The sequence below is a fragment of the Ambystoma mexicanum genome, chromosome 1q (genome assembly GCF_040938575.1).
Source record: "Ambystoma mexicanum isolate Mex_15411 chromosome 1q, UKY_AmexF1_1, whole genome shotgun sequence".
Lineage (NCBI taxonomy): Eukaryota > Metazoa > Chordata > Amphibia > Caudata > Ambystomatidae > Ambystoma > Ambystoma mexicanum.
This window is the reverse complement of record NC_090922.1, coordinates 495,609,666-495,626,205: the sequence shown is the minus strand read 5'-3', so window position 1 is coordinate 495,626,205 and position 16,540 is coordinate 495,609,666. Positions and strand designations below refer to the sequence as shown.

At 45.1% G+C, this 16,540-nt stretch overlaps 1 protein-coding gene across 1 annotated transcript in view; it reads left to right on the top strand.

Annotated features, from left to right (window-relative positions):
• The first annotated feature begins 458 nt into the window (after window positions 1–458).
• LOC138521615 (phospholipase A2 inhibitor and Ly6/PLAUR domain-containing protein-like) overlaps window positions 459–16,540 on the top strand; it is a 293,027-nt gene continuing 276,945 nt past the window's right edge. Inside the window, exons 1-2 of the mRNA XM_069634573.1 lie at window positions 459–555; window positions 12,914–13,033. Coding sequence (XP_069490674.1) covers window positions 504–555; window positions 12,914–13,033 — 172 coding nt within the window. The 5' untranslated portion in view covers window positions 459–503. The remainder of the gene's footprint in view (window positions 556–12,913; window positions 13,034–16,540) is intronic.

The window sequence follows — 16,540 nt, the reverse complement described above, 5'->3', positions numbered from 1 at the left end:
GACTGCCAACGGATATCTGAAAATGAGAGTGTGCACTGGGTTTCTGCAAACAATGGCCTGGTGTACACCGCAACATACCATATGGATCCCAAAGAACCCAGGGAAGACGATTGTGTATTTCCAAGGGGGACATTCTCAGTCGACCCCCTCTGGTGCATGGACTGTGTGCAGAATATAAATGGAGACACTGTGTGTAGATTTAATGTTATTTACTCACGCCTCGCGCATTGGTCAGACTGTGCACTTGGCACATTGAGGCAATGTGTAGAGAAGTTGGCAGATAGGAAGCTCGGCGATGCACACTGTGTTACAGGGAGATGTGTGGCCAGAGGCCGGCGAGCCAAATGTGTCCAACAACTTGAATGTGTTCCAAGCAGATGATCGACCCATCCCTCTGTTGTGCTGTGCGTTCAGCACATAAAAGGCACGTCACCGAGTTCCGTGAAGGCAGAAGGCGCTCGGCTCCTCAGGTCTGCACGCCCGGCTCCATCCTCTTCATCGCCATGAGGGCCTTCATCGGAAGGCTCGGCCTTCTTTTTGCATTCGTAGTGGCTGGTGAGTCCGTGCGTTCCTCCTACCTAGACCCATTTCCCCACATGTGACATGTACAGTAATATGAATGTGGAGAGGCTCATGCCTTTATTATCTTTTTAGCTTGGTTCCACGCCAATAATACACATATAGCTGTGTATACAGTGCCATAGTATTCCCATTTACAAGCACTGTCATGTTGCAATGTATTATTAACCTGCTTGGAGCCTGATAGTAAATCCTGCACCAAGGGATACGATGGTGGCAAAACAGACACAGGCCAGATCTCCCCCCAGCTGTCCCCATCCATCCATGCCACTTTGCTTTGGCTTTTCCCGATGGAGCGGGTCATGGAGGGTGAACCATTCTTGGTGCATTCACCTACTCCTCCAGGGGAAGCCACTGCACCGCTCACCCTATCTAATTGTAATGTTGACAGAGAGGTGTGTATCACCATGGATTACCGCCTGCGTTTAGCACATGGACATTCCTTCCATATTTGGCGGTCGGTTACTGCGTCTTTCCTGGTGGGGGCACAAAAGGCACTTGAAACCTGGAACTGTCCCATTGCGCAACAGGAACAAATCAACACTCCCTTGGAGCTGAGCCAAACGGACCCCTCCCAGTTCATAACACCAAAACATTTACCCTCTTTTGAAATGAATTATGTTAAACTCTATCAATATCAATTGCAAACACCAAACCTTGTTCTCCCCCTTAAAAGACCAAGCAGCAACCCCACTGAGATCCAACTGCTGACACAAAGCCCACCTCTCTCCCATGGCTGGCTTCAGGCAGAGCTCCCACTGCTGACAGCAAGCCACACACTGTTCCATGGCTGTTCAGAGGTCACAGTTTCCCATTTGACAGCAGCGCTGACAGCAAAGTCTCTGCAGTGCAGTGGCTGCATTTGAGATATGCACCCCATAACCAAAACTATTATGATCATAAATAGCCCATGATGTTGGCAGGATAAACTTGTCGGGGGGAAATTCTGCCGGGGTCGGCCGGGCCGTCCGTAGACCTCCGGGCAGGGAGGCCCCAACTCCTCCCGTATATCCCAAAAGAGATAGAGTATGAGACACACGCAAGAAGCAAGGTGACTCTGCTGTTTATTAGACAAAACGGCAGGGATGGGTCAAGGATCGTACGCGTCCGTCCTGACACACACACAATCGTGGGGATCGCAGGCCCTTTTTACCTTAGTATGACGCACTACTTGCGTCATTTTACAAAGTTTAGCAAAAAACCTATTTCCACTCTGGATTGGTTACTCGAGTGGTAGGGTTAGTATAGCATACATATAGAGAACGGTATTAGTGGTTGAGGGTTAGTCAGGTGATATACTTGGGCTGTCCCTTCAATTTGATACATGAAAATTATTACATGAAGACCTCTGAGGATTGGTCAATGTTAATGGCGTCAGTGATAAGAGCCCCATGTTCTGATTGGTCCGCTCGCGAGCCTCCCAGTCTGGGACTATCGCTGTTCCCAGCTCGCGGTGCACCTGTCATTTGCAACAATGTTTTTACTATGGGTAGGTGTAAACAATGTGAGGATTTATTCATATGTTGGGAGGTCGACTACTCCCACTGCTGCAGATGTCCAATGAGTCTTTTAATTGTATCTGCCCGTGTCTTGAAACGTGGGATTCAGGCGTCTCCTTCCTCCTGGGCTTGGCATCCTGTCAGGTTTGGCTTTGTCACGTGAGGTGGGACCGTGTTTGAGGCAGAATTCCGCACAATTAATATTGTTTTTCCCACTGTGTGCCTGGTTTATCTTGCAGGTGCGACCTTGGCGTTGGCTTGCAGCGTGCAAGATTGCAACATCGTGCCCTTGGCGGTGTGCTTTCGCCGGGCTCATTCTGCAGGGTCAGCAACCGAGCTCTCGCTCATTCAATGTTCATGGAAACTTTTGCTTGCGGCCTACTTGGGCCTGGTGCATAGGTGGAACCGTTTGATGCAGAGCTCTTTAGGTTACGGTATCATATTGCTCTATCCTCAGTATCGTGTCTCCGTTATATTCTTCATTATGGTACATGGTTCTTAGAAGAAGCGTGAGCAAGCCTTTTTAGATAAATTCATTATGCGTCTTGCGTTTCTGCATTTTGAGAGCCTATGTGGAAAATAATAAAGATGCACGTCCGTGGGTATGTCTGTCGCCTATGTCATAGCACTGAGTATGTTCTTCGTGTGGATTGGTGTGGGAGTGTCCGGTGTGCATGTGTGCACAAGTGTGCTGACCGTTGGCTAGGTCGTCATGGCATCTCTAACGACGTGTAGGTTTAGTCGAGTTGATCCATGCCGCAGGTGTCAGCATGGGCAGGGCGGGCTGCTGGGCAGGTAGGTGGGCACATCCGTATGTTCCTGTACCAGGGTATTTGGTTGTCTGGTAGATAGGCAAACTCCTCTCGTGGCGGGTGTCTAGGCCGTGATCCTCTAGGCCAAGCGCGAGAGGGGAAGGGCGGGAGTCTGTTCTTCCATTCTCCCGCTTCAAACTCTAATAATAAAGCAATGCCCGAGTTAAGGCATCGTGCATGGCAGTACTTATGATCACTGCAGCCACAGTAAATTTGAGATAACATATGTGTCAGCTCCTGTGAGCCAAGCTCAGCTTTGGAAGGTGATGTGCATTCTGATCAGATGGGGTCATGCCGTCAAATGACAATCCAGTAACCTGAATGACCATGCCTCCTCTTTGATCTGTTTGAGAGGGCAACGCCCTCCACCAGGGACAGCCGCACAGCAGACAACTACCATGGCCCACGCATCAGAGAAACACACCCATACAAAAGGAAAACCTTCACATCAGGGTGCTGCATATCTAAAGACCTTTGATTCTATTGGGAAGGGAAGGGGGTGGGGTTAGTGTAGGCAGAGTGAGATCTGTACAAGTTTGGGGAAACATCTGCTTTCTGGTTTCTCTCTGCCTCTTTTTCTCTTTCTTGTCCTCTCCACTTCTTATGGCACAATGCACTTTGGGTGTGATGTCAAAAGGGCAAAGTCCACTCATGGTAAGAGCAGGGATTGGACCCCTAAAGCAAGCTAGCATAATCACAGTCACCTGCAGACCTTTACCTTTAAAAGAAGCGGTTTCACACCACTTCTTTGAATGATCCTTTGGACTCCAAACCTGAAAAAATATTTGATTGGACCCTGCTGGGAGAGCAGTTCTGTCCAGAGTCGCCAGTTGTGAGGTGAAGGCAGGTGTTCGAAGGCAGAGCCGGCTCTGTCACCTAAGAATCCAGAGGGACCATTGGGGGTCAACCTGCTGCTGACAAACAAGACCTGCCTCTTTGACAGCTAGAGCGGTACCCATGACCTCAAGGTGTTGAATTACCCCTGCAGTTGAGTTTCAACCTCCCCCATGTATGGGAGCATGAGAAAATGACTCATCTTCTCCCTGAGGCCCTGTATTGTGACACACAACAGCCTTGAGAGTCAAGAAATTCGGAATCCTAGTGTTTTTATTTTAACTGCTTCGAGCCATGTTTCCAGAACCGTTTCACACATTTCAACCATTAGGACCATCTGTTGCCCTTTGCACTCTCCCGATATTTGCACAAGTGCTAAGAAGTCTGATTTGGTGCTGCCGGACAAGCAAGAACCGCAAAAAAGTACCATTGGCTTCTAACTGGGTCATGGTCCATCTTTGAGCCTTAGAGACTGGAAAGGCCATTTTAATCCTATTTGCAACCTCATGAACATATCCTTTCAACATTGTGGTCTTTGATTGCCTTTTCATCCCCTGTCTCATTACCCAGAATGCTGCATCTATTCTATCTTTGCATATTCAGTATTCTTTCTACAGGGGTGGGTTTTACAGTGTTTTCTAGTTAATTATTACGGTATGAGATGTGTTTTATTAAAGCATATATTTACATAGCACCTTGATTGGACTTTCCTTGATGTTGGACTGTTATACTTTGCTATTTTGGTTGGCACTGAACCACATCCACACCCATTTTAAAGGTATAACCGTCCCTCGTCCCATGTTACCACAAAAGGTGAAGGAGGTATATTGCTTAACTGTGCCTGTTTTACCTTTATGATTGTTCACGCTCTTGGTGTGTAGACGTGTGAAGGCTGAGTGAGCATTTTAGCCTCTACTCATCCTTTTACTCCTACAGGGCAGAAGTCAATTTGTCACGAGCAGGTGACAGTCCATTGAAGTGAATGATCAGATAATAGGCTTGGCGGGTGAGTGAACAGATTCGCTGGTGGGTGACACCTGTCTAAAGCATGTGAGTTGAGAGGTATGCAACTCACCTTTCTGTTTTCAACTCTCTCCTTTTATCTCTCGCATAGTCTCTCTCTTTATTACTCTCTTTTACCAACCTTTTACCATGCCTTAGGCCGAAACTATTCGATTATAGTACCACTACAGTGAAATGGGATATGAGAAGGGGCACAAAGCTTGTAGGTGTTTGGTCATTTATCCACACATGTATGGCCCTTGGCTGTGGTAATCCCTAGGGCCATTCCTACCCACTACGAGTATGAGGCATTTGCCAGGCAGTACTATACCCAGGTAATCACACCATTTTGGAACTGCTACCATTGTGGCCAGTTAATACCATGATGGTAGTGCCTGGCAAATGTGTATCTAATCCCTATATACAAGCCACAACTATTTTTTTTTTATTTTTATTTTTTTTATTGAACTTTACACAGTTAAAACTGAGTTTTGTCAACGAAAACAGTAGCAAATCCGACCAGGGCAACGCTCTTCAGGGATCAGCAGAAGGAGAGAAGAGAGAAGAAAAGAAGAAGAAAAGGTAAGAGAAACGACTTCCTTTTTGTCATCCGCCATTGTGGAGGCCACTGAGGAGCTGGTTTCCACGAACTCATTGGCATTAGTCTGCATGATTTTTGTAAAGACTAAATCGATCAGTTTAGACAGTGCCTGAGACCATTTGGTGCTCTCCCCGGAAATTAGTCTATTCCATATGTCGTTTTTCTGCAAAAACCATAGTCTCTCAGACAAAGGGAGTAAATAGACATTTCTTATGTCATTAATGGCGATGCAATCCATTATCAGATGTTTTAGTGTTTCAGTTGTATTTGGGTTTTTGCAGAGACGACAGAGTGTTACAGAACCCTGATTTCTGAGCGCCAATATCTCTCTGGTTGGTAGCAGGTTAAAACGGGCTCTCATAATCACGTTTCTCAGTTTTTTTTCCGGAAATTTTGCACAGTAATTTAGGGGTTTTTTCAACTTGTTAAAAGAGGGTGGTAGATGACTCAATAGTTTGTTGTTGGTTGCCTGCTCTATTGTGGTAATCCAATCCATGTCTTCCATTTTAGTTTTGATACGATCTGGATTTTCCTTTAGCTCCGTCGGGGAACATTTGATCATTTCAAGATCTTCTAGTCTCCTGTTGACCCAGTTTTTTAGTGCGAAACAGTTGCCGGTTGAAGTTTCTGCGTGAATAATGTTCAAAATCGGTAGAGTGTCCGCAGAGATGATTTTTCTGTATAAGCGCATCGCACTTTGGTTTACCAAGGATGTTAAAGAAACCAGTCCTAGCTCCCTTCTGATGGCAGCTATTGCAGTAGACTTGGGGAGACCCAGCAACGTTTTCCACACATATCCTTCCAATTTGTTCAAGATTTGCGGAGGAAGATATAACGAAGCTTCTGCTCCATATGTCAAGGATGGAACTACTTTCGTTTTATAGAACAGGATGGCTGGTATCAAGGAGAACTTTCCGAACTTACGATCGATCGCCCTTATTTGAGCCGTTAGGCATTTTACTTTTGCCCACAGTTGAGTTTGAAGACTAAGGTCTGTTTTGGAAGAGTCCAGTTGTGTCCCCAAGTATTTAAAGTTGGTGACCACTTCGATGTGTTCGTTGACCAGGTAAATATTGGGCTTAGAAGTTCCCTTTGCCTTCACTTTCTCCAATACCAAGTTGATTGAGTCTTACTCTCATCTTTATATCCGTGTTGAGTGCCATAATGGGCTCCAATATTTTCATCGGGCATTTCCAGCTTTGCAGCTTTGCCCATAGCCTGGATCTGTCGATCTTGTCAAAGGCTTTCGAGAGGTCGACGAAAGCCAGATAGACTTTGGGTGCTCCTTCTTTCACTTTGGCTTTCAGGATGTTCAGAGTGAAAAGGTTGATAGTCGTGGAACCATGTTTCTGAAAGCCCGTTTGGAAGTGGTCATTGGCCTCGCTGTTTTTCTCCCAGGTCCGAAAGTGGGCCAAAAGGCGAGTGGCATATAGTTTGCTCAGGATATCTAGCAACGCTATAGGTCTGTAGCTAGCCGGGTCCTGCCTTGGTCCTTTTTTATAAATTGGAACAATAACGGTTCTTTGCCAGGATTCTGGGATCTTCTTCGTTCGGCCACAGATGTCAAAGATGTCGCTGATTACCGCGGCCCATTTAGGGGGGGAGATCTTTAAGTCTACATTGGTCAGACCATCGGGACCTTGGGCTCTGGAGGTTTTTAGTTTTCTAATGGCCGTTTCGATGTCTTCCGGATTTGATAGGTCGACCCAAACAGTGTCTGGGAATGGTGTAACCCCATTCGAATTATCCGGGGGGCTTTTGAATTGGGTCGTATAGTATTGGATCCAGGTTTCCTCTGGGACTGCATTTGTAAAAGTCGAACTCTTGGTACAGTTGTTGTCTTTTATCAATGACCAGAGTTGACTAGATTTTTTTGATTGTAGTACGGACATCATCTGTTCGGCGTCATTTTGATAGCGACTGGCCCTGTTCTGTTTAAGCCAGGTTTTATACTTTTTTGCTTCCAGTTGCCAGCTGGTCCAGTCTTCTGTATTATTTGTTTTCTTCGCACATCTTAGTAATCTGCGGACAATCTGTCTTTTTTGTACCAGCTCTTTATTATAGGTGTGCATGTTATTTGTTATCTTCTTTGTTCTGTTTGAGCTTTTCTTGTGAAAGGGAAGTAATAGCGGCAAGTTATTAGGTCTTTCCTCAGTGTCTTTATTGCCGATTTTGTTGTGATTTAGCTCCCAAGAACTTTTAATTTTGTCAATGTCGCGTTCAGTCAGTCTGAGTCGCGTTTGTTGTCTGTTTACTTCTGTCTCCCAGTCGTATGTTTTAGGTTTGATATGAGGAATGACCCAATCAGATCTCAATAAATTGTGGTCACTATTCACCGTTTTCTGGACTTGGAAGCTTTCTAAATCTTGGATGAGGCCAGACGACACAAAAATGTGGTCTAATGTTGCTTTGGAGCTCATGCGTTCCCATGTTGGAATATTATTTTGGGAGGGAAAAAGCGTCGCCACGTTTTGAATGTGTCGTGATGTCATGACCTTATTCCATGCCTTTCCTCTTTTTGAGGCGGCATCTTCCCACTGTCGCTGGGATTTAGAGCAAGCTCGATCCTTCGTTACTTGAATGCATTTGGCATTAAAGTCGCCACAGATTATGATTTCAATTTTTTCAAATTCTGCATATAGGTGATCAATCACCATAGTCATATTGTCGCAGAAAGTTTTGATAGACATTCTTTGTGGATTCCAGTAGCAGTTGAGTATTGTTATAGTCTTTTGGAAAACATTTTCAATCTTGGCCTTTCTCTGGGTGTGGGAAGTCAGCGTTACCAGTGTTTCGTAAGATTGTTTCCAGATTTTGGGTTCTGTTAGACCCGAGCTAGATTTTATGGCAGTTAACAATCCTGATGACGGTCGGCCGAGTAGGCCTTTTACTGCCGGAGAGATTGCGACCGAGTACCCATCCAGACTTGGTTGTATTGAGAGCCACGTTTCTTGTAAACATAGTATGTCGAATTGATTTAAATTGACGTCTCCTGCTATTGTCAAATGCATATGGCCTCTCGTGTTCCAAGAGGCAAGAGAAAAAGAGGTCGCTGTGGGGTGGTCGAGTGTTGTATCTTTAGAGTTGTTTTCACGGACCCCCACCTTCGATGATTGCTATTTTACTTGTTTTTTTGTCCATCTTGATGAGATCCAGTTCCACGGGCCCATTCTTTGCGATTCTGGGTCTCCTTTTTCTGTGGAGGATTGAAGGGTGTATGTGTCCTCCCCGGAGGCTTTCTTGTTGTGGTTAATTCGCGGAGGGGTGGGAGTTTCTTGTTCTTTTAATCTTTTTTGTGATTGTCCGGAGTGTCCCGTTTTGTCTTTTATGTTCTTATAACCTGTTAGGTGAGTCCTTGTTCTTTCTTTGATTGGCGATTGGTCTCTATGATCTCTATCTCGAAATCTTCGATGGTCAAGATATGCTCGGGAGTTTTGCGAGCGGGGAGTTTTCTGGGCCCAATTTCGATTTTCAAATCGGGATCTGAGGGGATACTGGCTGTTTCGTGTTTGTCTCTTGTCCTCCTCGATGTCTCGACTGTATGAGCTACTTTTTATTTCCCACAAGTGAAACCCCATTTGGTGCAGATCTTGATATGCTGATTCGTTGATATAAGCAACGATCTCTGCTTTTAGGTGAATGAAAGCTTTTGCTTTTTTTTCCCTGTGATAGGGTTCCACTAATATCAGATCATCCGAAGTAATTCTTTTCAACGTTTTAACTTTCTTTATGATTTGTAGTATTGTCGATCTATTTAAGATGAGTGAGTATCTCTCTGGTCGAATTTGTTCCAGTTTAAAGACTCGAATTATCTTATTTGATTTTGTTGAAGTGTTTTCCTGGACATTAATTTCTTCACAATCGGTTTGTCGATTTGGAGTTCTCTGCGTCTTCTCTTTTCTCTTTCTCGATGTCCGTGGGCTGATTCTTAATCTGAGCGCCTGACTATATGTCATTGGTTCATTTGCTCTTTGGTCCAGGTTCTCGGAGGATGCTCTGGTCTCCCTTTCGTTGGGACCCCCATCCGACGCTTTCACATTGCGAGAAGTGGTGTCAGCCTTGCTTGTTGGTCTCTTAATATGGACCTCTTTTATGGGTGAGTCCGATATTATATTTGAACCATCCTCAGAATAGGTGGAGATGTTCATTACCTCTGCACATTGTAGGAACTCTTCCATTGTTTTCGGTGATCTTGGGGAGCCTATTGTGGATTCTCGGCTTTTGATCTCTTGTTGTAGTTTCGTGGGGTTCTTTATCGACAATTCGGTGGTCATTTCCATCGGAGTCGGAGTTTGCTTTTGTGAATTAGATTTCATATTTCTCCGCTCTTTTTCGGGTAACTGCAGTTTTGTTGGCTTAGCCCCATTGGGCCCTTGTTTCTGGTTTTTTGGATTTAAGAGCAACATGATGGGTTCGTGGTTTTTATGAAGATCTCCCCTTTCCCCCCACACGGTAGCAGTATTCGATAGTGGAGTCTCAAGGTGTTTATTTAGCATTTCAAGCTTTTCGATCTTTCTTTCCAGGGCTTCAATTTTTTTTTCCCAGTGTATTTTTTGGTTCTCAACTTCCTGTGAAATCCCTGGGTTTGTTCCCTTTTTTGTGAACAGTGTACATGTGGGCTCACTTAATGGTGGTCTCGTGTTCCGTTTGGAGTCAAAGGTATTATCCAGATTGGGTATTTTTTGATTTATTGGCAAGAGGCGAGTCTCTATGAGGGTAAGTTTGTCCATCACATTCGATAAGATTGCCGTATTGTTTTGTACATTTTCCTTGATTGCTTCGTATAGTTTGCCGAAAGGTGCTAGAACTTACGGTCATGGCTGACATAGTCGCAATCATATCCGGCTTCTTATTGGGCGAGTCCTTTTGTAGTGAGGCTGCAATTTCACTGAGGCGTCTCTTTTTTGGGGGGGTAAGCAATTTTTCCGATCTTTTTGGCGATGTTCGGAGTTCCAGTGCGGGACTTAATCCAATCGCCCCCAGCGGTCTATCTGGAGTTCCCCCTTTTCTAAAAGTCGCCCTCTCATTCTCATAGATTTTGCTATCAAAACCCTGCTGCGCTTGTTTGACGTTTGGATGGTCCTTTTCTTGGATCTTTGTTAAATGGGGCTTAGTCCAGGCCCATCTCTCTTCTTTATTTTGGGGATCTAACAGTGTAGCATCCATTGACTTATTTGGAGATTTCACTTCCCTGACCTCCTCATCCTGTCCTTCTTCTTGGATTGTTATCTGTTCAATGGTCGCGGGTCTTTTCCTCGGAGGACTTATAGATCGTGTGCTGTCCAAACTAATTTTGTTTAGGACACTGGTAGTCCTTACTTGATTCTTCGGGGTGATTGTTTCGGTTAGGTTATGAAGGTCCGGACCGGGTGCTTTTCTTGCTGACGGAGCCCTGTGAGGTTGAGATTGTTCCACAAGCCCGTTCTTGTCTGTCGGCCCTATATCTAGTTCCGTTCTTCTTTGTTTTTGTGCGGGCTGAGAATCCGCCGCGATTTCAAGCATTTCTGCATCCGAGATCTCGGTCTCTATACTCGGTTTTCTTTTAGGTTGCTGAGTAAGAGAAACGTTTAGTAGATGGGACGAAGATGGATTATAGCGTCCTCGTAGCCGTCGTCCTGGTTTTTTGAACTCTTTCCTTGGTGTCCGTTGCCCCTGTTGGGTCAGCTTAGCTGGTTCCTCGTCTCCCCTTTTTTTTTGATTTTGGAGACCTGGGTTAGAAGTGGTGTTCACTTTAGGTCTCTCTTTAGTTTTCGCCGTTCCTCCTAGTAATTTTTCCTGTTCCGCGTCAGTTTCTTTATTGGAGCCCTCCGACTCCTCGTCCGTTGAGATATTACTCTCAACGTCCTCTTTGTCTGACTCCGAAATCTTCTCTATGTTATGAGCATTTAACAGTCCTTTTTGTTCGATTTCTATCTCGGTGGAGTCACAGATGGTAACACTGGCATTATCCCCCAGCTTGAGGTTGTTATTGGTTCTTTGTTCGTCCTCGTGGAACATTGCTTGGATACGCATAGTGTTAGTTGAACCCAATATCTTGTCTGATACGGTTGCTGAGATGGTTGACATTACCCCTCCCACTGTGGGGCACGGGACATCTTTTAGGTTTGAGTCTGTGTGTAAAAAAATGTCAGTTTGTTCAACCCCAGGGTCCTGTCCCTGTCCCTGTCCCAGTCCCTGTGATAGTTCTGAATGCCTTTGCCCTATTGCCTGTTGCCCTCCCATTCCTCGCTTCCGCGCACTTGAGGGCTGCAGGTCATTGGACTGGCAAGTTGCCGGGAGGTGAGTCTGATCGGGTAGGGCTGGTAGAGTTAAATTTGCAGTATTTACTGAATCCAGTGACTCAGGTGGGATGAGTGGGATGCATATGTCCTTCTCTCCCCTCACCCCCTGCGATTGTAATGTCGCATTTCTGGCGCCAAACAGCGTCTGATTAGCACTGGGGGAAAGGTAGCCCCTGATGGAATGCACCCCCCCCCAGTCCTTTCAGTAGGGAGGCTGACTTACTTCTCCTACGTGTTGCACCGCCTGGCTCATTGGGTGCGATGGATACCGTCATAGTTTTTTGCCTTCTCCTCCCCTCCGTGTCGGCGTTTGTTGGACGCACCTCCGGTTCCATTGGAGTGCGTTTACTACGCGTTTGCAGCGGACTGCGGCAGACTGCCACACACCTCAGCCACACAGCTCCGCTACACCGCTCCGCGGTATGGTGTGAAAGAAATGCTACTTCCTGTAGCACAACGACGTGGACAGCTCTGCTCTGCCTGGAACTGCCACACACCTCAGCCACCGTTGTCACTATTGTCACTATTGTCGTTGCCACTGTTTGTCTTAAAAGCACTTTTTTGCAAGGCACAGATACTGTAATTCACATATTGCTTATACATCAAATGTCTAAAGTCACAATTTGTTAAGACCTTTTTATAACACACATTGTTCTAAAATAACCCTGCCAGGACCAACAAAGCAGACTGTGATGGTACTGTGCGATAAGACTTAGCTCAAAGTGATTCCATGCAGGTGCAGCTAAGGGGTAGGAATTGCCACATGGTTTAGCATGGCCATGGGCAGACACTGGCTGGGTAAAACACCAAACAATACCCACAATCTGTGTGTGTCCGCTCACATACCTTCCCCCTCTTATTTGTATTTCAGATTACTTGTTTCAGCTTGTAGGTGGTGCTCAAGTTCCACCTAATAGCTGTATCTAAACGGCAGAGCCAACACAAAATAGGCAAATGTTTTTGAACCCCAATTTCACGAACTGCACTTGGTAGTTAGTGCACAGGAACACTATACAGAATGAATGAAAATAAAGGATCAGAATGGCGAGCCTCCTGGCCTTCAGAGTGCCCATGCCAGGTGGGAAGCTTGCACGGGTATCCTGGTGGCGAGAACCAGATCTTAAAGTTCATTTCAAAGGACACATGAGGCGAACATATACCTTCCTCAAAAGGCTATGGTGGAATATGCCCTCGTCCTCATGTTTTAATCTCTCTAACGGCAGGCATTTGAAAGTGGAAACCAGTTCCTTGCAAAAACCTATCCATAGGAACGTTTGCTGAGCGTGTGTTTCTTTTCTTTTTTAGGAAACTCAATTGTATGTGAAGTCTGCAGGAGTTGGGACGGCATTTATTGCTCTGGTCAGCTGGAGACTTGTGGCAAGAGCGTGAAAAGCTGTCAGATTTCAATATCTGAGCTACGGGGAGGTAAGATATATATATAAATATATGTTTGAGGGATGCAGAATTTCCCTTCATACTGAGTGACACAGAATGGAGGGATTTAGCCAGACTTCCCACTTCGCTTCGCAGATTGCTTTGCATGTCTCTGCTGATCTGATTGGAGAAGTGTTCAGCGTTCCAGCCAATCTGAGCCTCTGAAAAGTCTAGCAGAACTTCCTTGATGCCGTGCTTTAAGATACAGAGCATGCGAAAATCATATTTTTTGCTGCAGAAAGGTGTACCAGGCTTTGTATTATGTTATCGTTTACCCTGAGTTGCAGTTTATCGAGCAAAATAACACACGTTGTAAGCAGATTGTTGACAGTTGCACTAAGCATGTTGAAATATAAGTAATGAATAGAGGACTCTTGAGCTGGGCGATGCTGTATGAGCAAAGGAACATACATGGTCATTACGAGTATGCCAGTCCGGAAATAAGAGTCCGGTAACAACGTGTAGCTGCACCTTTTTCCGGACCGTCATACTCAGAATCTACCGGCAGGGGCAGTAAACTACCAGCAGGCCTGACCTACCGATATTCAGGCCCCTACCGACAGTAAATTCACTGTTAACGATGTCGATGATTTAGTATTTCCCAGTATTTCCCATGCCATGGAGTCCTTTGTGCTCCATGAGAATGGGAACTTACTGTTACTCTACTGCCCGTAAAGTCCCAGAAAAACGGTTAGCTCAGATTACCGGTAAACAGGGCTCACGTCGAGGGTACACATGAGTGGACGGTGTCCCCCCACTTTTATCAGAGAGCACCTTGATATGCTTTTTGTTTGAATAGATGTGGGGTGGGGTAAGGGAATCGATCAAATAGACCTAAAACGTTTACGGCAATCTCGCAATGCCCCTGACTGAAAGGAAAACAGAGCATTCTTTCTATATGTTTACATTTCCTTATCACCTTTTCTCCCCCTTTTGGCACTTTCTTTTTTAGACTGTGGCCTCTCTGCTCTCCCACCTCACCCACTAGTTCTGTCCCTCCTCTCACTCTGCTCTCCTCTTTCCCTCTAACTTCCCTGCCCTTCTCTCACTGACCTGATTTCTACCCCATCCCTCACTCTTCTCATGCTCCTCCTCCCTCTCTTTTGTTATTCTGCTCTGTCCTCTAAATCTCTTCTTTATTACATATCCCTTCATTTCTCACCTTCCTGTCATCATCTCTGCAATCATGTGCTTCTCTGTCAATTCCTCCCTTTTTCCTGACACCCTTAAGTGAGGGATAAGGCTCTACTGTGTCAGGGGAAGGGAAGGGTGGGGCATCAGCCTCTCTGTGTCCGCTGGTAAACACGAGCCTGCCTTCGTCTAGTGGCACGCATGTGGTGGGCACAATGCTCCACCAACACATTGACCAGTCACACACTTCAGGATGTGCTTGCCTACAGTCAAACGATGTTGTGCAGAAGGCTAGCCACAGGAGGTCATTACGGTGCAGTAAATTCAGACGCGTGCATACGGCAAGCATCAGCTACTATGAGGCTGATAGTGGCCATCACTTTCAGTACATTTGTGAGCAGGGGATAGCACAGGGGTAACGTGCTGGTCTCGGGAGCAAACCACGCAGCACAACAGAGGTTCGAATCCCGGATCCGCGCTAATAAGCCAAACTGTTGTACAAAAAATATTATATGCATTTTAAAAAATAAGTATACAGATGAATTCCATGTGGAAAAAAGCGATATTCGGCAGTAGCCCAATAGAATCTTGCTGTCCAGCGCCAGTAGATTATTTTGTTTGAAGAATTGAATGCAGAGTGGGAAATATGGACTGCAGATCGAAAAATCGTCCCTCATAGCTATGGGTTGCACTATTTGGGTAAAATCCCAGCTGGGCTGTTGAGCCCTTTATCTTTCTGAGGTGGATAAAATGAGAATTGTTACATTGGTTGCCATGTCACTGATTATTGCAGCGCTTAAAAGCGGCATAAATAAATCCAGGTATGCACCACGTTATGCTGTAATCCTAGCCCCTTGCAGCCTGCCTGACTGCTGTGCAATGTTGCATACACTAATAACACTCTTTAAGTGAACTCTCGGCTTAATTAAAAAGTAGCCTTTTATTCTAAATGACAATGATGATGCTAACTACGGTATTGTTTTATGTATCTTCTGTTATGTTCTGCTGGGTAATTTTCGCAGCATTTTTTCAAGCGGTTAGGTCCCTCAGGTTTCCACGTGCATCGCAACCAATCGAAGTTGAAATGAGGGTCCTCTGACCATAGACCTCAAGTCAGACACGTTTGACGCATCTAATGGGGATTCCTCATTCATTTGAGTGAAATGTCTCTTCAATCAGCCTCTGCCTGCTGCAACCCTACAAAATAGTCTTTCAACCCTCTGCCTGTGCCCGGCAACTTGTGGGTTTCCCTGACGCTAACATGTGTTGGTGCAGGGGTGATTTCATAGACATCCTTGGGTGCAATCAGGGTTGATTGAGGAGAGCCATTAGCCCCCCTCCCCCGCCCTCACTTCCAAGGCATACAGTGCATTTCAATAGATTCCGTTTCCACACTCTCGAACAGGACTACAGAGCGGCAAAGCTTCACCGAAGGCGGAGGTTCGCAAATTAACAGGTGCCCTTCTAGAAAGCGGCCTTGCTAATTACAAGTAACCCAGAAAAAATAGCAACTGTCCCTGCAAATCTGTCATGCGACAAAAATCCATGGGACCGAGTCCACCCCCAAGCCTGCTACATAGACGAGCCGTGTAATTGTACTTTATGATGTTTTGTGTTGCATAATTGGGAAAGAAAGTGTCCACGGGCTGTGGATCACTCACGTCCCCTGCACACTCAAGGTATTGCCAAAGGCAATCAATCTGTTAATTGTAGTTATATATTTCTATTGACACCAATTTATCACTTTCGGTTCAGACCATGGAATTAGCCCTACTGTAGATCAGGGGTAAATGAATTAGTTATTTAATTAATGGAAATTACTTTTCAAACATTATAGATATGAAAGTGATCATACAATTCAATCTTTCTAAATAATGACAACATATTCTCTTGATGTCCAATTTACAAAACCTTGTGTAAAATGTATGAATACATGCCAATGTATATTTTGCAATATTCCCAATTGCTGATACTCATATAAATTTGTGTATATATGTTATTGAATACAATATTACCTTCATATTGTAGTATACAGTATAGCCTCACTACTGCTCAGGACTCAAGTTCCCTTCCTCAGGAGCAAAATAATAAGTGTCTGTTGGGCTTGTACACTGTAATATTTGTAAGAGGATTCAATTCAGCACTACAGCTAAGTTAACGCCTAGTCTAGAATACTGAATGAAAACCCTTATTGATATATCTTTAGGTCCAGTTCATGCGTTCTGGATGACTACCCCTATATAACACCCCTCTCTTGGAATCCCCCTGACCCCACTGAGCCAAGAAGTAGTTCTGTTTTGCAAGTTAAAAGGGTTTATTTGATAATTTAAACAATAGATATATATATGACACTTTATAATAAATTAA